General features: G+C 42.4%; 1 protein-coding gene across 8 annotated transcripts in view; it reads right to left on the bottom strand.

Annotated features, from left to right (window-relative positions):
* The window catches only part of TLK2 (tousled like kinase 2), a 54,890-nt gene that overhangs the window by 3,354 nt on the left and 25,336 nt on the right, over window positions 1-26,200 (bottom strand). For 7 of the 8 annotated variants that reach the window (XM_073326026.1, XM_073326031.1, XM_073326023.1 and 4 more), the window contains 14 exons: window positions 25,997-26,092; window positions 24,379-24,471; window positions 22,586-22,696; window positions 21,465-21,601; window positions 19,116-19,268; window positions 12,764-12,830; window positions 11,310-11,407; window positions 10,832-10,913; window positions 9,266-9,357; window positions 7,645-7,734; window positions 6,450-6,619; window positions 4,753-4,891; window positions 2,608-2,719; window positions 1,474-1,581 (listed from right to left, as the gene is read on the bottom strand). In XM_073326026.1, the coding sequence (XP_073182127.1) occupies window positions 1,474-1,581; window positions 2,608-2,719; window positions 4,753-4,891; window positions 6,450-6,619; window positions 7,645-7,734; window positions 9,266-9,357; window positions 10,832-10,913; window positions 11,310-11,407; window positions 12,764-12,830; window positions 19,116-19,268; window positions 21,465-21,601; window positions 22,586-22,696; window positions 24,379-24,471; window positions 25,997-26,092 (1,548 nt within the window). The remainder of the gene's footprint in view (window positions 1-1,473; window positions 1,582-2,607; window positions 2,720-4,752; window positions 4,892-6,449; window positions 6,620-7,644; window positions 7,735-9,265; window positions 9,358-10,831; window positions 10,914-11,309; window positions 11,408-12,763; window positions 12,831-19,115; window positions 19,269-21,464; window positions 21,602-22,585; window positions 22,697-24,378; window positions 24,472-25,996; window positions 26,093-26,200) is intronic. The other variant, XM_073326030.1, reaches the window with a different exon arrangement.

The following is a 26,200-nucleotide window of genomic DNA, read 5'->3' as shown; positions in this document are numbered from 1 at the left end:
GTGGATGATGCCAATTGACCGCTTGCTTTACTATGCAAGCCCTAGAGTCAGAATTAGACACAATTTCATCATCAGTTTGGTTGGATTCTGGAGAAGGTCTGAGGTTTCCCAGGAAGATGAAGGGTGCAGAGCTTTTGTGGGTGCAGGGTTCCTTTTTGAATAATTACTTGAGTGCTGCGGGGGTTTTGCTGTAGTGTGTGTTCATAATACAAAGCTGTAGATGGCCACTTTAAATTAAACTCAAATGATGCTTTACAGTGAGAAGTCCATCTCCCGGGTGGGTGACTTCAGCGCACACAGCACCAGGATGGTTCCTTGAGTGGGAGGAAGCAAGCCTGCCTCCCACCGAAACAAGAAGTAATGGACTCAAGTTGCAGTGGGGGAGGGTTTAGGTTGGATATTAGGAAAAACTTTTTCACTAGGAGCGTGGTGAAGCACTGGAATGCGTTACCCTAGGGAGGTGGTGGAATCTCCTTCCTTTGAGGTTTTTAAGGTCAGGCTTGACGAAGTCCTGGCTGGGATGATTTAGTTTGGGATTGGTCCTGCTTTGAGCAGGGGGTTGGACTAGATGACCTCCTGAGGTCCCTTCCAACCCTGATATTCTATGATTCTATGAAACCCGAACAGTTCAGAATACACACCCACGCAGAGTCCCACTTTGAACTGAGGTCTCCCATCTCCCAGTACAACATGCTAGGAGTGACCTATTTGTGTAACAAGCTTGTTCTTTTCTCTCGATATTAGCCAAGTTTCAGTCATTCCTTGGTGAATATGCACATTAAAGAATTAAACAAACAGGATAATTGCTCAGTGGTGATGAGGGAAGCACAAGACTCTCTGCTGGGTACCTCTCCCTGCTACCACATTCCAAACCAGAGATCATTCCATGTGTTGACAGTGACATCAGTGTGATCACTGACGGCCGTTGTTAAATTGCAACCTGCTGACCAGTGCACCATGGACAATTTAGGCACACTGTATCCTGCGCATGTGCAAATCTCTCACAAGCCAGGAGTCCGCTCTGACAGGGACAGACAAGTCTGTCATTTGTAAGTCTCTCTTATCCAAAGGATCCTGAACCACTGAACAAGTTATGCAGCAATGAAATTCAGACATCCCTGGGGTAAGAGGGCTGCTACCAGGCAGACAACAGCTGCACAGTGCAGAGAATAAGGGGAATTTGGGCCAACGACACCGAGCAAATCACTCCAAAAAAATGCCTAAGGGTGTTCAGTGTCTATGGGCGAGACCTGAGATTATAAAACGACAGCAAGCTGCAAACTCGATTCATTATGGAGAGCTGACTGGCTCTTGTGGATCCAGGGAAGGCACTTTATTTCAGAGTAGAGGCTCAGACCATTGTGAGATTCATGGATTAACTACTGTGTTAGCTAACCACAATGAGTTTTTTAAAAACCCCAGGCCATTCAGTGTGTCGGGTAGTGACACACACCTGCTGCAGAGAGATTTTACCTTTGCTTCTGGTGTGACTACTGGCTTTGGAGGGAACTGCACCTCAGTAGCTTTAAGGATTGTGTTCTCCTGCAGAATGTCTTGTTGTGACTGGTTGTGGCCAAACGGCTACGAAACAAGAGGGACAATTGTTAAGTTGACAGTGTGTCTTCTGAAGCCTAAAACAATGCTACTGTTTGTGGTGGGAAGTGATCTAATTCAGTATCTTTCTAGGGAAGCCGCTGAGGAGTGCCATGAAGGTACTGCAGGTCCCCTGTCTGTTTGGCTTAGCAGACTGCTCTGTCACAGTTGTTTTAAATTCAAAGGGGCTGAGTTGTGACTGTCTCCAGAGTGTGTCCCCAGTTCAGAAAATGGAGGAAACTCCATGTGCTCATAGATCTGCAGTTTCAGCCTTGATGCAAGAGGGCCATCTCCCAACAAAATTGTCAAGAGTTCCTCCAGCTTTGCCAGTGCTGCACTTGGCCTGTTGTGTCTGTGTGACTTAAGGTAGCGGCTCTCAAACTTTCCAGACTACTATACCCCTTTCAGGAGTCTGGTTTGTCTCATGTACCCCCAAGTTTCACTTCACATAAATCCACTTGCTGACAAAAAGAGACATAAAAAAGAGTATCACAGCACACTATTACTGAAAAACTGCTTACATTCTCATTTTTACCATATAATTATAAAGTAAATTGGAATATAAATATTGTACTTACATTTCAGTGTGTAATATATAGAGCAGTATAAACAAGTCATTGTATGAAATTTTAGTTTGTACTGATTTCTCTAGTGCTTTTATATAGCCTGTTGTAAAACTAGGCAAATATCTAGAGGAGTTGATGCACCTCCTGGAAGACTTCTGCATACCCCCGGGGTAGGCGTTCCCCTGGTTGAGAACCACTGACTTAAGACACGGTACAAAAGCGGCACGTCCATCAAACTTTGCATGTGGAATGTTCAGTTACCAAAAGCTTATCAAAGCCAATGGAATAACAGGAAGTGTTCTCGTTAGTTAGGTTTTTCTGGACTACCTTAAAAAACATTCAGGCTCTTTATCATTAGCACAATTATTTTCTATCCCCAGTCTTCCAACTCTTCCCCTCCAAAGACATCATAAACCTCTGCATGAGGCAGTTTAGCTTCCTTCCTCACCTTTCTGCCATAAAGACACTGGTAGAAGATGACACCCACTGACCAGACGTCAACTTTATTTGAAATCTTTGGAGGTTCTTTTCCAACCACAAAACACTCAGGTGGCAAATACCTGATTGGAAGGAAGGGACAAAGGGTCATCAATAGCACATCCAGATTTATTCAGTCACTTTGTTGCAATGGGAGAGGCAGGATTGCCCAGTGGTTAGGGCACTAGCCTGGAACTCAGGAGATTGGAGTTCAGTTCCCCACTCTGCCACAGAATTCCTGTGTGACTTTGGGAAGGTCACTTAAAGGCTTTCAATAGGGACCCTATTGACAAAGGTCTTGTAAGTGGACTTCTTGGATTTCAACACCTTCCCTTTTATCTCAGGCTTTTCTCCACCACTACAGACAACATCCTGGCCTCACAAACTCCTGGCATAGCTGGCAAGGAAAGAGTTTAGTGACAGCCTGGATAGCTTGTCCAGAGAAGGGAAGTTTGCACCAGTGGAACACACTGATGTAGCCATGCCAGCACAACCCTCTAATGCAGGCACACAGTGTGAACTCTGCTGTATACCAGCAGGGTGCACCCGCAGCGGGGCTTGCACCAGTGCAGCTAACATACACCCCAGTATAGAAGGGTCCTAAGAATGAATTCCTGATTCACTGACAAGTGAACCCTGAGGCTGCACCTGAACCTGCTGCATAGTGTGCTCCCATCTGAACCACTGCAACTGCCTGAGAGTTCAGTGATTTGAAACAGTTAGAAACATGTGAACAGAACTGGCTGGCCACAGGCAGGGAGACTGGCAGCTTCCCCTGCACAGGTTTGCCAATGCACCTATCCACTTGATTACCTCTACAGAACTGGCTGCCAATCATGCCCTACGGTGTGATGCACAAAGCACGCCCACTGGGGACCAGGCTAATCACAGACAGACCAAGCTAATCACTTTTCACTTGTGACCTGCTTCTTTACCCCACAGCCATTTTGGTTTCAAGAGGAAGGCCGGCTCTTTGTCATGTGGTGGGATTTTACCCCTCAGCTATGCGTTTGTGCACATTAAGTCCACAAATTCCCAGCATAAGGATGGAGAAAATCCATAAATACCCCAAATCATCATCATATTGTCCATCCTTTGTGCAAAGTCTCTGTTGCAGTGAATGCTTCCCCCCCACCAGAGCAGAGTTTAACTCCAGTCACACATGCTGAGAAAACAAAGGTTTCTTTTCCCCATTCATTTAGAATCTAGTATTTATTGTCCTTTTAACAATAATTTCACAATGGAAACATCCAGCCAAAATACACATTTCTGAAAGTGCAATCTTAGATGCTGTGTCCTTGTTAGAGACTCAGCTTGGAGTGAATTTGAGGAGAACAAACCCATAGAACACATGAGATTATAACAGATGCCTGCAAAAAATTATGGTGACATGAACAATGTTTATGCTAACCACTGTGAATAGTGACATTGTAAATGCAACTTCTTTGGACTCAGCGGCTTTTACTGTAGGTCCAAACCTCTGAGTCAGGACTGATGCAATACCACAAGGTGGTGCTAGGGCCATTGTACTGCTGGAGATACGGTCTTTCATGTGAAATTTGAAACTGGAGTCCTGGGCACGCCTAGCACTGAAAGCACTATTGCACTTTTTATCAAGGTCAGACTGTTACCGCTAGGATGGTGATTAAATTCCAACTGGAAAATTCTTCCTGCCTTCCTAAGTCTACCTTCATTTTCAAGCGGGTATGGGATTCTTCACTTCCTACCCTAAATTACATGGTAATACATGCTATTAAACAGCTGCCAAGTTCCACCCCAGAGTTGGTTGCATTTCAGCAGTAGTTGTACATGCAGTTTATAGTTGTCCTGTCAGGCCCTTTGAATAAGAGGTGCTATCTAAAGATATAAATACTAACCCATTGAAGATGAAAAGGCCGGCAGCCTAGAAACACTGTGTGCAACTAGTTTGAGAGCATCCTTAAGGATCTCAAAGTGCTTTACAGAGCTACACTGTAGTACAATGGACACCACACACAGACTGACAACAAGGAAAGTGAATTCAAAGTAAACTCCAAGTCTGGAGCATCAGGATTTTAATGGTTATTTGCAAGTTTTCTAGAACCCTCAGTTGGTATCAGCCACATAGAATACTTACCAATAAGTACCGGCCCCCTGCGATGTCAGCTCCATGCCATCAACGGAGTTGTAGCTGTCGTCATCCATGATCTTGGAAAGCCCAAAATCTGTGATCTTTATCTCTCCACATGCTGTACCATTGACTAGAAGAATGTTACCTAAAAGAAGGGAAAATAGCTTTTGAGAGACATATCTATTATGGAAAGAGGAGAGGGAAAAGCAGCACCAGAACTGCAGTGGAGTGCACGGGGTATTAAATTATGGACACATTGTACAAAGGCACCATGACCTGCAAAATGCAGCCAGCTAAAGCAGCCTTTAGGCTGGAGAAGATGTTTGAGGACTCAGTGAAGTCCTCCTGAGAGGAGCCCTGGCACCTAGAACACACCAAGTCCTGCACCTATGCTCCCCATCCTCAAATGGGTCTCTGACCTCCCACCTGCCTCCCCATTTTTGGCTTTAGACCCTGGCTTTCCAATGCAATTAGTTTCTCCTTAGTGGTTCCTGGCTTGAGGGAGAGGTCAAAACAATAAGGGAGACTGGTTGAGTTGGGAGGGTAGGTCAGGGAAAGGAGAGTGGATGACAGACATATACACAGCTGTGACTCATTCCATCCAGAAGTCCTAATTTGCCCTGGCTTCTTAGCAGCCAGAAATTCTCTCCTCTATGACATAGTGCCCCCTAGCGATTTGCAGAACCATGGAAAAATAGCCAATTCTTAGGCCAGATCCATTTAAGAATCAGCTATTGCTACGGATTAAATGAAACAGCAGCACATAACTTTCCATCAGATTAAGCTGTAAAATCTGCTTCAAAGCTATTAACTTTTGAAGAAGCAGAATTACACAGTGTCTGTAGATCAGCTGGGAGAGCCCTGCAGCATGTTCAACCAGACACCAGTAAACAGTGGTTTGGGAAGCGTAAGAACAGAAACAGGGCAACAAAATATAAATTGGTGCAATTGCACCATCTACTGAATCAGTACAAGAAACCACACCGATCTAGGATATACAATGCCAGTGAACTCTCGCCAGTAGAGAAAACTTTTATTGGGGTAAAAAACAGGTGTTACCAGCATATCCAACCCCAAACAGATAAGGCAAGCAAGGAAGCTCTGCTCTCTCAGCTGCATGGTCTATCAGATGGGAACTGTCTGACGACATTTGGGGAGGACACTTCTGATTTGCTGGGCATCGGTGAGTCTGGAAGGTCAGACTTCCAAGAACACCATCTAACCTCTATGTATTGCTATGAGGACCCATAAAAGTAACAAGTTTTGAGCAAGTTTTTCCTAGTTTTTGGTGCCATTTACTGAGCATCACAAAGGAAAGAACAAGAGTGAGGAATGTGCCGGCCATTATTGGGCATCTATATGAAGGAAGATGAGGCACAGGAAAGCAAAGGACAACCAGGTCACAGAAACCAAGTCCTGACACATGATGGCACAAGGGCTTGTCCAGAACAGGAAGGCTCCTTTCTGGAATTTTACTCCCTCTTAATGCTGCAACTCCAGGAGCCAATACCCATTTACAGAGCAAAACCAAGCATTTCAGTCCCTTCTATGCTGCAAGGTAAGCACCCAGGTTTTGGAATGGGTACCAATAGACCTGGTCCTATCCCTGGCTTTGGCCAATTGGAACTGTTCCTTAGTGGTCTGGAGAGGTTGCTAACAAGAGGTAAGAGGGTAAACACATGCCATTCTGCTTCATAACATACCTGGTTTAAGGTCATAGTGTATGATGGGCGGTTTGATTTCATTTAAGTATTTTAAAGCATTCACAATCTGCATGATAATGGATCGTGCCTCTTTTTCGGACATTAACTTGTGCTGTTTCAGGTAGAAGTCCAGATCATTTCCCTCACAGTATTCTAACACTGTACAAAATCTGAAGGCAAGAGAACAAACACCAAAATTAAGTTCCCTGAGAGAAACGGTAATATTTTGTATTTACTCTTCCGTGTAAATCTCCTCAACTAGGTCATTCCCCATCAAACTTGTACATATTTAGATGCCTCCATCACAGACATACAGGAAACAGGTTTGGATCTACGTACAGCCAAATCTGAAATCTACTTTTATCAGAGCAAAACTGATTTTCTAGGCAAAGCAACATGAATGCATTAAAAATAGCTAGTCTTCTTGTACATGTGTTTTCATTATGGACATCACCTGTAGCCCCTCACTTGGGCATAGGTTTGTGCTAGAACTAAGATCTACTGAATAATGGGTGTAAGAACACAGGAACAAATGCCATAACAGATCAGACTAATGGTGTGTCTAGGCTACAGGATGCAGCACTAAACCTTCAGAGAAGGTGTAATAAACCCCATAATTTAGACAACTACATAACCGTCTGCCCATAGGGCCACACAAGCCCTAACTGATAGGCCTCAACATGGTCAGTTAGCACGTGACAAACTGGGGCGTAGATCTACTGCGTTCCCTGCTGCAGCGCACTAGAAGTTCGTTAATGTCTTTTGCATACTACTGTTTCAGAGAGCAGTTAGCAAAGTGCACCAAGAAACTTATGTGCAGCACCAGGGTCCACATGGACAATTTGAGCACAGCAGGCTGGAGTGCTGCAGCTTTGCACCCAAGCTTGCCATGCACTGTGTAGCCATACAGACACACCCTTCATGGCTGCCTTATTCTGTGAAGCATGAGGGTCCCTTATACATTTTTATCCCCTATTATGCAATTGTGGGTGTTCATTATCCATATAAATGGATAATCCTTTTCTGACTTCTAAGCTAATGTCCAAATGATACTCAGTGGTGACAACAGCCACTGTGTAAAGTACTGATCCACCCTGACTGCAGGATCATGAAGCTTTGCTGGAAGGCTTTTGACCAAACGCTTTGTGGGGAACTTGGCAAATACAGTGCAAAGATACATCAACACATCACTTACGAGTCAGTATCCAGCGAGAAGTAGTCATAGAGTTTAACTATTCGAGGATGATCCAGTTCTTTGTGAATTCTGTACTCTCTACATGCATGTCTGAAAGGCAAGACTCTGGGCATTAGCAACAGAGATTTTACTTTGGGTTCTACATTAAGCGATTTAGATATAATGATCTTGGCACAGCTCTCAGTATTCCACATTCAAATGGACGCTTATTCATACAATTCAGAAAGTATTAAACATCCTAGGAAACCAGGGTGTACAGTTTCTTGAAAGCACACTCCCCACGTGTGTCTCTGGGGAGATGGGAATGAGTTTAGGACTTTTGTTCTCAGCATGGGTGAGGCCAAGTCATTAGAGAGAGACATCCCCTTATTAAGGGGAAAGAAAACTTACAGCACCACTGTTGGTCCAGACCCTAACAATGCACTTATTTTGCAAGCATCCACTCAATTTTCTTGCTCATTTCAGACATTTGAGGTGATACTAACAAGGTGGGAGGAAGTGGCTTCACTTTTGCAGCAAACAGTGAGGAAGGAGAGGAGAATTCATAGTTTCACAGATCCTAAGGCCAGAAGGGATCACTGTGATCATCTAGTCTGACCTCCTGTATAACAGATCAAAAAACTTTCCCAACATAATTCCTAGAGCAAATCTTTGAGAAAAATATCCAGTATTGGTTTAAAAACGGTCAGCGAGTAAGAAACCACCACCTCCCTTCGTAAATTTTTCCAATGGTTAATTATTCTCACTTTTAAAAATTTACACCTTATTTCCAGCCTGAATGTGTCTAGCTTCAACTTCCAGCTATTGGATCATGTTATACTTTCCTCTGCTAGACTGAAGAGTCCATTATTAAATATTTGTTCCTTAGGTAGATACTTACAGACTAATCAAGTCACCCCTTAACCTTCTCTTTGTTAAGCTAAACAACATTGGGCTCCTTATGTCTATCACTATAAAGGGATGTTTTCTAATCTTTTAATCATTCTCGTGGCTCTTTTCTGAACCCTCTCCAATTTATCAACATCCTTCTGGAATTATGGACACCAGACCTGGACAGAGTTTTCTGAAGTGGCTGCCCAGTGCCAAATATAGAAGTATAACCACCTCTCTACTCCTACTTAAGATTCCCGTTTGTGCATCCCACAATCGTATTAGTGCTTTTGGCCCCAGCATCACATTGGGAGCTCATGGTCAGTTGATTATCCACCAGCATCCCCAAATCTTTTTCAGAATCACTGCTTCCCAGGATAGAGTCCCCCATCCTGAAAGTATGGCCTACATTCTTTGTTCCTAGATGTACACCTTTACATTTAGCTGCATTAAAATACATATTCTAGTCAAGGAGGACTGGTGGCACCTTAGAGACTAACGAATTTACTTGAGCATAAGCTTTCATGAGCTGCATGAGCTCATGAAAGCTTATGCTCAAGTAAATTCGTTAGTCTCTAAGGTGCCATAAGTCCTCATTTTCTTTGCGGATATGGACCAACATGGCTGCTACTCTGAAACATATTCTAGTCAGTATCAATAGATAGGAACCAATTCTCAGGCCAAAAAAGGGGGAAAAAACAGCAATGCATTGTTCTGCTATCTGGTATTTTGGCTTTACAGCACCACTTACTTGTGATAATTCTCTTTCTTCTCATCTCTCCAGTTTTTATTTAACTGGTGAATTTTCACAGCTACGTATCTCTGTTCTGTTAAATCAAATGCCTACAAAGAAAGTATCAGTAGAGTTGAAATTTCAAATTAATACTGCAAATGTGAACAAGAGATTCCATACTAGTGTCCCAAAGCAAAGAAGAGATGGCAATATGCTGTAGATCCTGTCACTAATGCTATCAACTACTCTGAATACAACTTAAGAGTCTGTCCTTTAATTTACCTGCCAATAAGGGAGTCAATTAGTGTAAGACAATTGGTGATTTTGGAACACTAGTCCGTCCACTAGGATCTAGACTGAGTGCACTAATCATTTCACACAAGCAAAACAGCCATGAGATAGTAACAACCTATATTTGATTTGAACTGGCAAGGAAGACTCTCTGCCATGACACCTTGAGCCACCAAAGTCACTTGTACGTAATTTTAAAAAATGCATAGGACATATATTAGTTTAATACACATTGCTAGATGTTACATCTCCAGGTAGAAGAAGTTTCAACCTATTTGTGGTTGGAGAGCCAAATTGTTCAGCTACATAGCTCATGCTGAAATTTTTCACCCCTCTGGATCTTAAAGTGCAACCCAGCACACACAAATGTTGGAATTGTGCTGCTGGATCCATGCAGTGTTCCGTCTAATCCAGGATCCTGTCTTTGACAGTGGTTAGCACCAGACGCTTTGGAGTACAGTGTAAGACATCCCATTGTATGCAGGTGTGGGATAATCGTGTCCCAACCCAATCTTGTTCTAACCCCTAATGTTAGAGATTACCCTAAATCCTGAAACATGAGGTTCAATATCCCTTTTCAAACTTAATATGATGGCTCTAGATAGTCTATTTATCCATATAAGTGTCCAATACTTGAATGTATACAGTTATATTTTAATCAATTTGATTCTTATATTAGTCTATGAACTACAGAGCACATATGGGTTGCTTGGGGAAACAGATGCTTTCAATTTATTTAAAATTAATCTCTTAATCTCTCCAATTAGCAGCATGGCCTAGTCTAAACATCATAGGTCTTGATCTTACAAAACAACATCATGTAAATAATCCTTATCCATGTGGCTAAGGATTGTTTGTTCAGCACGTCAATGGCGGGATACAAAACACTTCCAGGGATATATGGCACAGCCTTCATTTGTTAAGCCTAGGACGTTATTTTCATTTCATTTGCTTTAAATCTGACACGTTATTGTAATGTAGCCATTTCAAATCTACCTTTTTAAAGCAGATTTCTAACACCTGTTTAAGTCTCAAGAGGTATTTCATGTCATTCTCCTGGTCATACCAGTGTGACATTCTCCAACAAATGCATGTTTCAATAAAATCTTGCGGAGAACAGAAACTAAATATCAGGTCTGCTGTCTAAATCAAAGCCAGATGCGACATGTATTTCTACATTCCTTCCCCCACAACCACATACACTCTCCATTTGAGAGAACAAATGTCAGATTTTGCTTACTATTTCTGTGCAGACTCAAAATACAATATAACAGACTAATTCTTCCAACTTACCTTATATACCTCACTGAAGCCTCCTCTACCCAAAAGATGCAGCAAAAGGTATCTGTCATTTAGCGTTGGATGGTCTTTAAATCTGGAGAGGACAATTTAACATTGACAATGGTAATGCCACCTACTAATAAGAAATCACAGCTATTACACAGCTCAGAGAGGACACTTCAAATTAAGACTCAAAAAGGTGGTTAAGTTATATATGTCCAATTTTCAAATGATTGGATAGTCATTTACCACTGACACTGCAAAAGCTTCCCAAGTCATTTGTAAAGTACTAAATCCTACATATTTGACACACAAATGCTTTTAAGTCAGCACAGCACTGCATATCTCAGTGGGTGGCAGGATATTAAAAGTAGAATTAAGCATGGTGCATTCCCATTACCAGACAAATGTATCCTAAGAGAATTTAGCTTTCCTTGAGAAGTTACCATTTGATGCCTATTCTCTCCCCCACATGCCTCCCAGTGCTTACTGTGAATTATCTTCATTGTGTATCCTTTTCAATTCCCTGATATGTAGATTTCTAACCCTCTCTAGTCGTTCCAACTCTGCCTGGATCTCTGCTTCTTCCTGTATGAAAAAAGATGACAAAGTTCAAGACATTATTGGGTAGCTAGTTTCATCTGATTTATGGACACAATAACTGGAATTTAATAGTACATAACTGGTTTGGTAAAATGAAAACAATGATTACAGTCAACTTCAAGATAGCAAGTGTGTGGGGGGGGGAGGGAGGGAGGAGAATTCTTGGGATGTTTTGCTTGTGACTATGCATTGGAACTACAGGTGGGAGTTGATAAAAGTTCTTCACTTTTCCCCCAGCCAACATGTGAATTATGTTTTCCTCAGTTCCAGCAGTTAGGAACACACTGATTAAATGATACACTTTAGGTGCAAACAAAAAGGGTATCCTAGAATTGTATAGGAAGATTGAACAGCAGGTAATTCTGAAATGTTGAAGTGTGTCATGTGGAGTCTAACAAGTATCACTGATGTTAAAAACAGCCAAGACTCTCCTAAAAGTTACACAGATTCTGGAACAGAGCTGTAGCGTTATATCTTAAGCAGCATCTTGATATCTTTTCAGATTTATAAAAAGCCCAGTGGTTTCCAGAAAAGCCACAGAAAACTAAAATGTCTCCAGGAAGTGGGAGGATGTGGGCTACCCAGAGATTTGGCTTTCTGTGCTGCACGTAATTTTAACTTCACCCCCGAAAGGAAGGAAGATTCTAAGTAGTTGATTCTGCCCTTTTACACAGAAGGTTGAATCAGGATATATAAGCTTTTACTGACAGCATCCACCAGGTTTCAAATTATACATGGATTATCACATTAGACTCCACTCCTTTTCAACTTGTATTCTATTTTCACTGATTAAAAATGATCCAGTTCCCAAAAGTGGAGGAGGGTAAGCACAGCCTCAGACAATGAGACAATCCTAGAGCATTACTTCATTTTCTGTAAAGGTCAAGTTCTAAATGGATTCTTCTGTTCTGGGCTACATATTACACTGACAATAAGTGGACCTGTGATTCCTCCACTGGTAGTAAAAATGGAGGAAGCTACAGGATAAATATGACTTGAGCATTCTTACCTCCTGGAGTTTCCTCCACACCCTCACAGGGGGGCACGCCCCACACTTTGGGGACCTCAGGCCTAGAGGGAGGCAGCAATATATGTGCCCAGAGGCAGGAACACAGGCACCTGGGAACTTTTACCCTGAAAACGTAGGTGCTGAGTAAGTTTAGAAGCTTACAGGGTTCAGCAAGAGTTTTGTGCTTCGCAGTGGAGGCAAAACTGGGACTTAGGTGCCTGTCTCCTTTTTTGCATTCAGGCCAATAGCTCTTACACAAAGATAGCTACCACTACTGTTCATATGTAGCTGGCCCAGTGCTTCTTAGAGCTTTGCTGTAAAGAGTTCTTTACCTTTTTAAGATGACCTAGTCGGAGTTTGAAGATTTCCTCCTGTTCATGATATTCAGCTAATGTTAACCTGCATACATAAGAGAACAGTGTCACAGACATATCCCACACATTTGTAAGCACAGTATCTATTACAGTTTCAGGCAGCCAGGCTGGTCTAAACAGGACATAAGCTTCAATGCAGCCAATTTACCATGGCACTGGTAAGTAAAGTTCCATTCTAGTGCAATTCCTGTCCAGTGGATGGACTATTTTCAGTGTACCATGCCAAATACACACTTATTTAATAATCTGCTCACTTATAGGAAGGAGCATCGCATGCTGTATCCTTCAGCAACTGACAGACTGTTTGAAATTTGTATATCACATTCTTCCGTCTCTCTCATACTGAAGATAGTGCTCAAGTCTTGACATGCTGTAATAGAGCACTGCACATGTCTGAAGTCTATTTCATGGTACATATTTAATTTACTAAGGTTTACTCCTAACAAAGGAAACCAAGAGGAGATATTGTAAATATTGAACATTGCGTCAGAAACCTTCACTTTTTGAATGTTCTGATTTGTTTTATTTCTGAAATTTAACAGTGTTTAAAATAAATAAAAATGCAAAAGAAAACCTATTCAATCAGATCTCATTACAAATCTACAGAGAACTACCCTGGGATGCTATATTACATGAATTTCAATCTCTTCAGAATTTGTTCAGGATCCAACTGACTGTTGTGTAGAAAGCACACTACTACTTGCAGCTGTCAATGTTATACCCACAAGATTTATATGGGGAGGGAGGTGGACAGGAATACACAGCTTTAATTGTCTACTCCTCTTGTTCCCCCTGACAGAAGCCTCAACTCCCTCCCAACTTCTAGCCACCTCCTCAGCTCCACAATGTTATGCTTCTCACTTCCCTAACACTCAGTGTGGTACTGAGTTGCTAGAAGGCAGCTCCACTCTCTGAGCTTCATGCTGCTACACAGACATTTCTGTGCAGAACAGCTCTGGGATCTATGCCATATCCTGCCCATCTCTAGCTTCTTCTGTTCCTGTACACCTCCTGGCATGCAGGAGACAGCCTGACATAGCAGTGGGGCAGGCCAGGCAATTGCAGGAGGGTGTATAGCAGCCTAGAAGGACCTTATAAATCTCAACCTGCCCTCCTCCACAAACATTTCCTAAAACAATGGCTAGCCCTTAAAACATAAGAGCCAGGATTACTTAATTTCCCAATATACCTGCTCCTTGAATGGGTGCCCCTTAGTGGTAGCTATAATTCAGCTACAGTTGAACAGTGAGTATAATTGGAATTTGCCTGCTTTACCATTGTACGAGAAAGCGTTTAGTCCAATATTCAGGATGCAGGTTCTCCTTGTAAATCCACTTTACTGCGAAAGATCACTACATTCCAAATTAACATACTGTACTAAAAAAATACAACCAATACCATTAATGTTTACAGAGGGACTCAGAACAAAAAGTTGTGTGGCATATTGGTAGTTCTTCCTTGGAGAACAGATTACAACACAAGCTCTCAAGAAACAAAATGACCTACATTTAAATCAGATCCAGTTAATCCAGATTGTTCTGTAATCTCAAATTTACTTTGCTTTAAAGAAGCCTTCCCAGACTGAACTTCCCAGACTTAACCAGCAAGCTTTGACAACTGGTTGCTATTGCAGGATTTGGGGTACCTGAACAATTGAATAAACCAAACGTGGGCTGTGTGTAAGAGACAGATAGACAGGATTAATCAGTGACAATCTACCCATTTCAGACAAGCGATAGAATGACTATCACTGGCCTAGTATTTCCAGAAATAGCTACATGCTAGCTTCTAGTATTTTAAAAAAGCCAAGGTGGCTGGAAAATAAACACTGTCCTATTTAATATAAACACACTTGAAATACACTACTTCCATTATAGCTGAGGGCTCTGTGACAGCCTGAGCTATGCTACTGAAAACACTGGACCACAAAACCCCCTACAAATTCAGCTTCCTGCCTTAAATTACAGTCTTGTCCATGTTTACATTATAGATGCTTATTTTCAGGAGGTGACTGAATTTCATAACTACTCTTGGGTAAATCATGGCTCAATGCTCCTATCACAGGAGCACCCTTCCTCCCTTTTAAGGCACCCTAAACAAGATGACATATCTGTGCTCAAAACCCTCAGACTGAGTTCTAAAGAGGGTAGGATTTTTAAAAGGACCCCAAAGGACTTAGCACCCAACTCCCACTGAATTTGAATGGCATTTACAATTCACTAGGCTGGCAATTTTTAAAACACTGCAAATGGCTATTTTTTAAGAGGAGGAATTTGGGAAACACTCAAAGATTATTACTGGCGATTGAAGGAAAACCCCATTTTTCCCCCATAGGTTCCAAAGCCAGAAGGGATCATTGAGACCATTTGGTCTGACCTCCTGTATCACACAGGCCAGAGAACCTTCCCAAAGTAATTCCTAGAGCAGATCTTTTAGAAAAAACATCCCATCACAATTTAAAAGTTGCCAGTGATCGAGAATCCACCATGACCCTTGAAATGGTTTGTAGGTAAAACCCCAGACTTTCAGCCTGCAGAACTGTCTACACTGTCAGCCAGAAATTGCATTTCTGGGGCAGCCCAAGGCAATACAATGAGGTTAATAAATCCTAGTTTTTGCAGTAAGTTATTTTTGTAAGGTATTTTGAAGTTGAAAAGCATGCGAAGGGAATTTTACAAGATTGACAAAGTTACTTTAAGAGGAGATGATGTGCACAACCCTCTTTCAAAACAATACTATTTCAAGGGTGGAGAAATTTAAATACAAATTAAAAGAATCACCTACAAGTAAACTGTTTGAGTTTGAAAGTATCAAAATATGACACACTTATGTGTAGGGCAAAAGTGCCCCCCCCAGCCTAAATACAACCGGGGTGCCTAAAATGCGGCTTGTGTAGCCTCCCAAATCCTCCACCTATCAGACTGCGGGGGAGCTTGGGGCTTTGCCCTCCAGCAGGATGGTGGGGGTAGGGGCTTCTGCCAAGCCGGGGGGGGGGGGGGGGGGGCGAGGAGACGGACGGGGTGAGACAGGGTGTCTAGGAGTTGCAGCCCAGCACAAGGCACCTGATGGGGCTCAGGGCTTCAGCCCCACTCTTGCTGAAGCCCCAAACCCTGGCAGGTGCCTCCTGTGGGACTGAAGCCCCTAGCTCCACCACCCTGCCACTGGGCAGAGGCCCTGAGCCCTGGCAGGTGCACCCAGCTCTCGAACTTCTGAAGATTATCGCATGTAGCTTGGAGGGTCAGGAAGTTTGGCCACTGCTGACATATACCCATAATATACTTAGTTAGCAGGCAACTGCTTTTAAAAATCAAACACACATTCATACTATGTTGACGTACACTGACGAAACAAGAACATTCAAAATTCTGACTGCCCCACTCTAGCAAAGCTTATCAGAACAGTGGGGGAAGCCTGCGTATCTCTTACATATTGCAATGCTGAGACCTAAGGGGAAAGGTTAGTGGAATATCAACTTCAGCCCTGAACTGCCTGGGACTCCATACACTGCAGTGAAAGCTTCAATGTTGGTTAATATCAGGGATTGTTTCCATTAGAACCAAAGGCTACAACATAACGAATTAGTAAAAACTGAGCTTACCCTGATTATACCAATTGCTCCAGCTCATTTAGAAAGCAAAGTTTTCGTAGGCTAACAAACTCCACCCTGACCACATGCGCCTGGTGCCAGCCAACTTTACAAGATGTCTCCAGCAACTGTGCTAACCGCTAAAAAGCCACCCTAAACTCGAAGAATATCGGTGCTATTCATGAGGCATGACAAACAGCAGACCCATCTGGACATACATAACTTAACTACATTAAAGGCAGGTCTACACTACAGCAGGGATAGACACTTTGAGATCGATCCACCAGCGGTCGGTTTAGTGGGTCTAGTAAAGACCCGCCAAATCGACGGCAGAGCACTCTCCAGTTGACCCCTGTACTCTACCTCCAACAAGAAGAGTAAGGTAAGTCGACGGGAGATTTTTCTCCCGTCAACCCCCTGCGGTGTAGACCCCATGGTAACTCAACCTAAGGTATGTAGCTGGACTTGCGTAGCGTAAGTTGACTTACCGCAGTAGTGTAGACCTAGCCTAAGATTCTGCATCTGGCACAAAAACCACTTGATTAAAAGTCTTGCCCCTCCCAAACATCAGGCCTGGTCTTACTAGCCATACATTCTAAGTGGCAAATCTTCTAGAGGAAGTGGGAAAGAGCCATAAACATTCTCTTGTGCCCTCAAGTTTATAGTTGCAAGCTGTGAAAAGTCTTTATTCTTCCTAAGATTTTTTTTTTTTTAAAAAAATCACATATAGACATTCAGTCTGCACCTCCAGACCTCAGTGAGTGTGCTGATACATACTGGTGTTACCATAAAGGAGTATATAGCAACTGACATGTGTGACATAAGCCACAGTTAATGGTTTTGGATTCATCTTTGCTATGAAGCCCTCTATTTGCCTAAAGCACAGGTAACACGTTCCACTACAGTTCAACCAGACTCCACACATCAACCATGAAAGAGGAAGCACCATTCCCGTTAATGAGGAGACTTCTCTCCATGGCTCGTTTAGTTCTTTGACATCTTTATCATGAGTGCCAAAAGGCAGTGGCAGCTTTTGTTAGACGGGCACACTCTGAAATAGAGACTGAAAAGGGCCCTGGGCTCTCATCAGCTCCACTAAGTCATGCAATCCCCACAAAGCAATTTTAGCAAAATGAAATATAGAAAGCCATTCAAAATTATGATCCTGGTTTACTGTATTTATGGAAGATTACATGGGACTCGAGTGTGGAATGGACCTTTCTAGGAACCAAGGATAAGGACTGAATGAGTAAAGAGAGGAAAGGAATGAAAGGAGCACAAAATGAAAGGAACTCTGAAGGGAAGAGGGGAGATAGAAACATGGCAGGAATGAAGAGATGTCTGGGAGTAGTGGCAGGGAGAGGGAACAGATGGCTCGGAAGCTTGGGTTATAGGGGATGGAGCCTTTCACCATTAGGTCAGAAGTTTGTTTGCTGCCTTGGTTATTGGTAGCCAAGTGCTTCATGGAAGCCCCAGATAATCAACTGAACTGAGTGCTTGTCTACCCAAATGTTCAGACTGTGGCAGTCTGGGGTGTGAATCTACCCCACACTAGGCTGTCCACGTGGACCAACGGTCCAAACTGTCCACGTGGACCCTGCTGACATGCATTAACAGTTAATACACTTTAACTAGTTCTGTTTCAAAAAGGACCAGATCACAGCACACGAAGTAACTAACTGTGAATGCACGTAAGCAGGGTGCACATGGACAGTTAGCTTGTGGAGGGCTAGTGAATGGTGGCTTCACACCCCAGCTTGCCGCATACTATAGGTCGGTGTAGATAAGCCATTAGTCTACTTCCTAGTAGGTCGGTTTCCTTAACACACTTGGTAACTGATCACCTTGGTAGTGTCAGTAGAAGAGACAAGGAGGAAATGGGCTCGGAGACTGAACTCCACCCCTCGCATCCTCAGAGATAATCCTGGCTTGGAAGAAGGACCAACACCTACTGGGGAGGCAGCAAAGCTTGGACTCACCACTATCTGTGCTAAATTGTTCTGGAGAAAAATGGCTTTAGTCCCCAGCAGGGTCAAGACGGCATGTTTGAGAGCAATAAATTCACTGAAAATAACATATTGTGCACAAGAGAAAAGAGGAGAGAGCATGATCTTTTGCCTCCCCACCAGTGGAATTAGCTGATGTTGGCAAGTGCTTTGGAGACAGAAAGGACTGCTTTAAGTATTATATTATGTGGAGAATCTTTCCCCAATATATCTGCTTTATTTTGAAATCCTCCAAAGAAAGCCCAACGGGATAAATACTGCTAACCCATATACCATTTCTTTATTGGGAAGTGTGAAATGCACAGTTGTGGTGGAATCTAGAGAGATTATTTGATAAATCTGATGGGAAAATTTCAGCAGAGAACAAAAAATTTGCACCATTTATTCTCTCAAGTCTGAGGCTAGATACAGATGCAGCTGCAAGGCTTAAAAAAATACTGCTTGCACATGAAAAAAAAATTCTACTTTCCCAACTTACTATGAGCAACATTGATCCCTATTTCACTCCAATGGAAAATATTTAGGGCTGCAGCCACAAGTTCTGGAATGCTAGATTTATTCTACAATTTTTTTTTTTTTTTTTTTTTTACAAGGAATGTCTATGAGATAAACATTAAAGCTTAGAAGTGAATGCAGTATTCTATTTCCCAGAAGATAACTATATCCTATAAAAACACTGCTGCTCTGGAATGCCCCAATACAAAGCCATGTAACGTACGTTTCATTTTCTGCTCCATTGGTCTTGTTCTTGCGCTGTTTCTGCTCGTTGCTTGCGGGAGGGGTCTGTCCCATGGCAGGTGGCTTCCGTTTTGCTAACATCTTTCGTTGTCTTTCTATCTCCTCCCGCTGGGAATTTATCCTCTCCTGTTGCCTTGGGGAGAGGGAGTGGGGTGGGGCGAGAAAGGGGCAGAGAGACTATAAAAATACAAGTAATGGAAACAGATGACTAATTACATGTACATAGCTGTTGTTAGTATCCCCCCCCAGATTAGCAAAATGATTTTCAAAATCACTTCTCCTAGGATGAGTAAATCAAGTGTTTTAACACAAGGTATGGAAAGACATGCCAACTGTGGGAGGGAGGTGTCAAATCCTTCAACTTGATAAAGGTTAGTCAATTTATAGAGCGAGGGAGTCTTCATTTGCTGAAATATGAGAAACCCTCCAACGGATTAAATCCTGCGCCCAAATCATAAGCATGCAAGTGATGATCTCTCTACTTGTGATCATCTTAAAGAAAACCCAGGAATGAACCATGATTTATAGTTAGCCATGACAGGAGGTTGGCTTTGTCAGCTACCCCACTCACTTTTCATAGGTCCCTAAAAGGATCTATTCTAGATCACTGCCTTCCCTGCAAAGTGAGCCCTCTACTGCACAGTTATGGTCAAATGATCCCCAGCTTTTAAAGGCAACTTCTTAAAGCAATGCAAACCTTTTTCAGTTCCACCAATAATGGACCTTCTTCTTGCAGAAGAAAGCTATCATTAAAACTGCCTGTCATTTTAATTTAAAACACAGGGTAAAATTTTGAAAAGCACCAAAATTACTTAGGAGACTAAGTTCCACCAGCTTTCAATTACACTCTGGCAGTTAAGTCACAAAATGGGAGTTAGAGATTGCAGGTAAAACTTTCAAAAGCACCTCTATTTTCTTGTCTCTTGCAGAAGAAAACAAAGGACTTCTTCCCTTAAAGGAGATTCTAAAGCCCCGGACCATCTGTGCACTGCTTGATGAAATGGGTTCCCAAGTCAGACTACAAAGAAGCGACTCAATCTTAGAGGATTGTGCATGCTCTTGTCTTTGCATGCTTGTAAATAAAACATTACTTCATGTGAGATATATTTGCATGGAAGTCCCACTTAATGGCCTGGGCCAGGCAGGAATTTACAGGGTACTTCTATTGATGACTTGTGTAAAAGGGTTTTGTCATTTCCATTTCCTGGGTTATGCAGCTCCCTTTCTCTCCGAACATTGTTGCCAGAAAAAAAGTTAAGTATTGTGGATTTTCTCTTTTAAAACTTCTTTAAAATAATACACACAGCCTGGTGCGACCAACCATAACACACACAGTTGTGAAAATCCATCTAAAAATCCAGTCTGCTTACACCTTGAAGACAGAATCAGGATTGGATTCCTGCCCTCCTCCTCAGTCCTATCCCCCCTGACCCAGCATTGCACAGTTGGCCAGGTGCATTGAGAATATAGGCGGGTCTCTCTCCCCAAGAGGAAACAGGTGTGAATTTTACTGCTATTAGAACATCTTCTATATCTTTAGCTGCTCTCAAAGAATTTGCTTAATAAAGCAAATCTGTTTTCACCATAGACAAGCACTGCTGTCAAAGAGAAACCATCAGTTAAGCTAGGCATAGAAGGAGCAACTTGGCGTTGGCCAAAAAACTTAGATATTTGTATTAAAAAAAGGGGAGGGGGTGGTTTGTTTAAACAAAACCTGAGTCCAAGAGAAATGTCTACATTATTTGTTAAAGAACGCATACATACTTCTCCTTTGGCTTGCAGCCAAAACACTGCTGAATTAAGAACCAGAAGTGAGACTAACTTCACGGATGTTCCAAGATGAGAGAGTTGCAAAAAGAGTTAAAAGTAAATTTGTTTTAATCGAGTGTCACTTCTAACTGAAGGCATAGGTAAGGTAATAATTAGCACTATATAATTTGTGTCCCTTTAACTCATTCAATCTTTATCTTTTCTGTATTTCAAATGGGTGTAAGATAGAGGCCATGACTACTTATAGTCACTGTGGCCTTTTTTGTGAGAGGCAGCATTAGCCCACTGTTCTGGCTACACCAACTCTGGTAATTAGATTCTGACTCCCTAAACTACAACAGAGTTTTTACTGGAAGAATATTCTTTGCTGTCTGGCCTAAAAATATTGTCGAGTATTGTTTGTGCATTGTCAAATAGTAGGCTCAGTTTCAATCTAAAGGGCAGTAGAGATCACCTCATATAGCTCACATATTAGCCAAAAGTGCTTTGGGATAACAGGCACGAGAGATGGATTTTCTTTTCTGCCTCCTGAGAAAAAGACGAGAGCTTCTACTCTTACTTGATGAGGTTCTGGAAAGCGTAGCCATCTGTCCACTGCTCGGTGAAAGAGGCCCCATGCCGGACTGTAGTGAAATGACCCAGTCTCAGTCGATCCTGCATGCTCTTATCTCTGCATGCCATCTTTTCCTGTTTTGACTGGAAGAAGACAAGACAGTAGTGTTGAATCAGCAGCACTAATGATCAATTTTGAGCTGAAAGTTATGCAGTATTTTAAATACTCTGTTCTTAGGCAACTCTTAATATTGCCATTGACAAGGATCAAGATGAACTGGCAAAGCTCAGTTAGTGAAGCTTCCACAGCACCTGTTCTACAAACATTCAGCTCCATCTAGTTACAAATCCCTCACTTTCACAGACGGGAGGTCATGCCCAATTAAGACCAATCAGTGCCGCAACTAAAGCAATTCAAACAAGTTTTCAACACTGCCACAATATTTCCTGATACCTTCACGCATCAGATGTAAATGGTTTAACAATATATAAAAAAGGACTAAATTAAAAACATTAACTGTAATGAAGTCTTTTAACACTGAAGCAGGCTGAAAGCTGGTAAGCAATAACCTAGTATTTTTATAGTGTGCTTTCATCACTAGGACTCAAAGCACCTTACAAGGACATTCTCCATTTTACAGTTAGAAACAGGCAAAAGTTAAACAATTTCCCCTAAGTCACAAAACACATCTGACACCTAGCTCTGAGTCCTAGCTCCCATTTACTGGGCCATGGTGCCTTCTTGTGTAGTCTCCTCCAATATTCTCTTGCACTGCTAGGATCACAGATGCTACTTTATACCTACATAACCATCCACAGCAAGTAATGCCAAGTGAATTATAAGATGCAACAACTCAGGCTATTCTGCTCAGACGAATGGATGCTGGTTTCCTTTTGAGGTTGACAAAAGAAAGCCAAAAGGCTCTGCACTTTGAAAGCCATTGCCCATTACCATTTCAGAGAAATAATTCAAAACGCACAGCTCTAATTCTGTATTTCAAATGACTACAAGTTTCACTCCATTCTGAAGAGCAAGTTTCCAGAGTTCAGGACAGGCATGACAGAGTGAGTGTGTTTTCCAAAGCCGGGTGGCTCTGGATACAGAGACTTGGAAAGCTAGCAGCTCACCTTTTCTATAAGGAGCTTCTTGCTCATTGTCACACATCTGTTCAACCGTTCCTTGTATTTCTCCAGCATCTTTTGCTGTTCATCAATCTGCCGTCTCAAATCACAGTTGGCCTAAAAAGAAAGTACACAAGGTCAATGAAGACAAAATACAAACTTTCCGTGTTCAAGGCTGCCCTGAAAAAGCCAAGCCATGTATCACCTTGAAAGGTACTCTACTCAGCTGGCTCCAGGGAACAGGTCAGAGAAAAGCAAATTAGCAGCCAACTTGTTGCCAAGATAAAAGATCACGTGAATCCACTCTCCATAGTATGTATCTGGTCCCATTACCAGAGTATCTGAGCACCTATCAACACCGTGGGAGGTAGGGAAGGGATATCCTATTTCACAGGTCGGGAATTGAGGCAGAGAGACATAGGGCATGGCTACACTAGAGTTTACAGTGGTGCAGCTGCACCACTGTAGCCGCTCTAAGAAGACAGGAGAGAGCTCTCCTGTCAGCTTAGCTATTGCCACTTGTGGGGGCTGGTGTAATTATGTCCACACTGGCACTTAGGTCTGTGTAACTTATGTCGCTCAGGGGGGTGATTTATTCACCCTCCCACCCAAGCAACATAATTTAGGCTATGTCTACACTACAGCTTATGTCAGCATAAGTAATTTGCCCCAGGTCACATGGGAAGTCTATAGCATAGCAGTGAACTGAACTAGCGTCTCAAGTCCCAGGCTCTCACAATAATCACCAGACCCTCCTTCCTCTCTACTGAACACTGACGGGAAGCAGCAAGATGACATCCTTTGCACTTTCAGCTGTAGGATTGCTCTCTGGCACAGCTGGTCAGCCCTGCTATAGACTCTCTTTCTGGAAACTGAGATGTGTTTCAAGAACATCAAGGTTGCATGGGTATTACCCGTGTAGACTAGAAAAGGACATACCTAAAAAACAGAAAACATCTGTCATTTGGCATCCAATTAAGCCTCAAGTGGTGTAGGCCTCTTAAAAAAAAAATTAGGAGTTACTCTTGAAGTCACTAGAAAACAGAATTATTTGTCATCCTGGTTTATTTGAAAGTGTTCCACAAAAATCTTTCAAGTTTTTGACCATGCCATAAAAAGCATCTCTCTTTCACATACATATTCTCCTAAATATGGAGGCCAGACACCCAAGTATAGTCTTTGCAGAATAAGGGCCTTAGTGTGGTCAGAAACAAGCATTTTTTATGGAATGTTTTCAATACAGAAGAGTCTGGAATAAAAGGAAAAGTTCAGTTTTGCTTTCTACTCCTTGACTCTTGCTTTCTTCTGGTAGACAACATGCCTACATGTCCGATGGAGTCTTCCAGGTAGGGTTCCCTGCCCCACTGTGTATTTTCTCCAGTGCTTTATATGGTTTCTAATTTAGAGGATAGCTTCCATCGCTTCCTTTGAGAGTCAAGTGACAAGTCTCCTAGATCTCATCATTTAGAATGAAACAGTTTCTTCAGAAGAAGTTCTTTTACTTACAAATAATGAGATAGAATAGCTGTATCCATCAGATCAGCCTAATTGCTATACTTGGTATCTACATATACTGGCAAGCCTGCCTATAGCTTCTACCTCAAGAACTCCTATTCTCAGCCTAACCAATTTGCCAATTATCCTTTGAAAAGGTATTCATGTTATCTCCTTCTCTACGAGTGTCAGTTTCCCCAAATGTAGTATAGAAAATCCTGATTTGTGCACGTGTTCCACTTTTGCAATACCAGGATGCTACAAAAAGCAGGTTTTTACAAGAGCCTTTTCATGTTTACACTTACTCTTAATAAGTCATCTATCCTCCCCTCCTTCTTCTCCAGGTCAGAGTTTTTATTGTTTTCTAGTGCAGATATTTTTTCCATTGTGAGGTCAGACTGCAGAGACAAACATCACAAAACAAAGTCAGATGAAAACAGAGAATATTTCAGCTACAGAAAGCTTGCTATATACGTGTCTTGGTCATTTGTCATGGTTCTCAATAGTTTATTCTAGAAAGTGGGGCTTTGTGCAATCTAGAACTCTGGTGAAACCAGGATTTATTTTCACTCTTCTCATTCTACAGGGTGCACACCCCTAGCATAAAGGTCAGACAATACGAGCAGACAAGTGTTAGAAAATTTGGCCATGGGGAACACTGAAATCGCAGTGGCATCTGAAGAGCTCCAAAAGCCCCACCTTCTGTTGTAAATATAGATTCTTGTATTGCATTCACGAATTTTGTTTAGTGCCCTTAAGGCCTCCGGTTTTCAATGTTCTCCCAGGCAATAACACAGCTAGCATGAGGGGAGGTGTAAAATGCACAGCCTCTCAGCCATGATTTCAAATGTATTTCAGTTCAAAGCTAAAATTTCAGTAGGTAGACAGAGTAAGACTGTGCACATTGAAGATCTCAGATTGGCTTAGACAGGACGTTAGTCTTCACACAGCCCTACGATGGCCTTGTGGGGAAGTATTACATCTGATGTTTGTTTTCCATTTGTATGCTCTCGTTTTAAATAACGTCCTCTAATTGAACTGTTCCCTTTTAACAGCAGAAACAGATACAAGTCTTTGTTTCTGAAAACTTACATATTGGATTCCCTGTAACATAAACAGGAATTATGGGTACTGTGGGGAAGAACAGCTCGTACCAGTTGGCAATTGTTTCTTAGACTCAGACTTTAGGGCCAGAAGGAACCATCATCATCTAGTCCAGTGGTGCTCAACCTATTTACCATTGTGGGCTGCATCCAATATACTACCTGTATGGTCCTGAGGATGTCACATAGGCTGCAGCTCTGTGCTGATTAGGCTGCAAGTGGTCCACAGGTTGAGAACCACTGATCTAGTCTCGCCTCTTGCACATCACAGGCCACAGAACTTCACCCACCCATGCCAGCAATAGGCCCATGACCTCTGGCTGAGCTTCTGAAGACTTCAGATCTTGACTTAAAAAGACATCAAGTTACAGAGAACCCACCATTTAATCTACTTTAACTCAGCAAGTGACCCACACTGCAGAGGAAGTAAAAAAAATCCCACAAGATCTCTACCAATCTGACCTGGGGGAAAATTCCTTCCTGACCCCAAATACGGAAATCAGTTAGACCCTGAGTATGTCTTTTATCAGGTCCCAAAGTGTTCTAAAGAGCAAGTAATCGCCATCATCAGTTAGGTAGGGAAGTATCCATTTTACAGTGAGAAACAGGCACAAAGAGGTCATGGGACTCGTTCAGGGTGACAACAGATTAGCAGTGTCGCAAATAGATCCAACAGTCCAAACGCAGTCCCTCGATGAAGTCAGTAGGTTGCCACCTACCAAGACTCATGTCCCTCTTCTCTTCTCCAGTGCCGGAACTGCACCAAATGTAAAGCTTAGATGGAAGGGGGCAATATGCTTTACAGTTTGTTGGCCTATACCTGTGTCTGTTTGTGCTGGACGGAAATCTGTTTTTGGGAGGTGCAGGAATGCTCTGTGTTCCCTGATCCGGTAGAAGAGGGGCTGCCTTGCTGGGCCTGCAACAGAAAGCCAGCATAATTACCTACTACCAGGTATTAACGTGACTGCAATTCTTCATGCAAACACACACTCATTTTATATGGAAGATGCTTTCTGGTCTCAAT

This window comes from Lepidochelys kempii, chromosome 27, assembly GCF_965140265.1.
Source record: "Lepidochelys kempii isolate rLepKem1 chromosome 27, rLepKem1.hap2, whole genome shotgun sequence".
NCBI lineage: Eukaryota > Metazoa > Chordata > Testudines > Cheloniidae > Lepidochelys > Lepidochelys kempii.
This window is presented reverse-complemented; position numbering and strand designations above follow the sequence as displayed.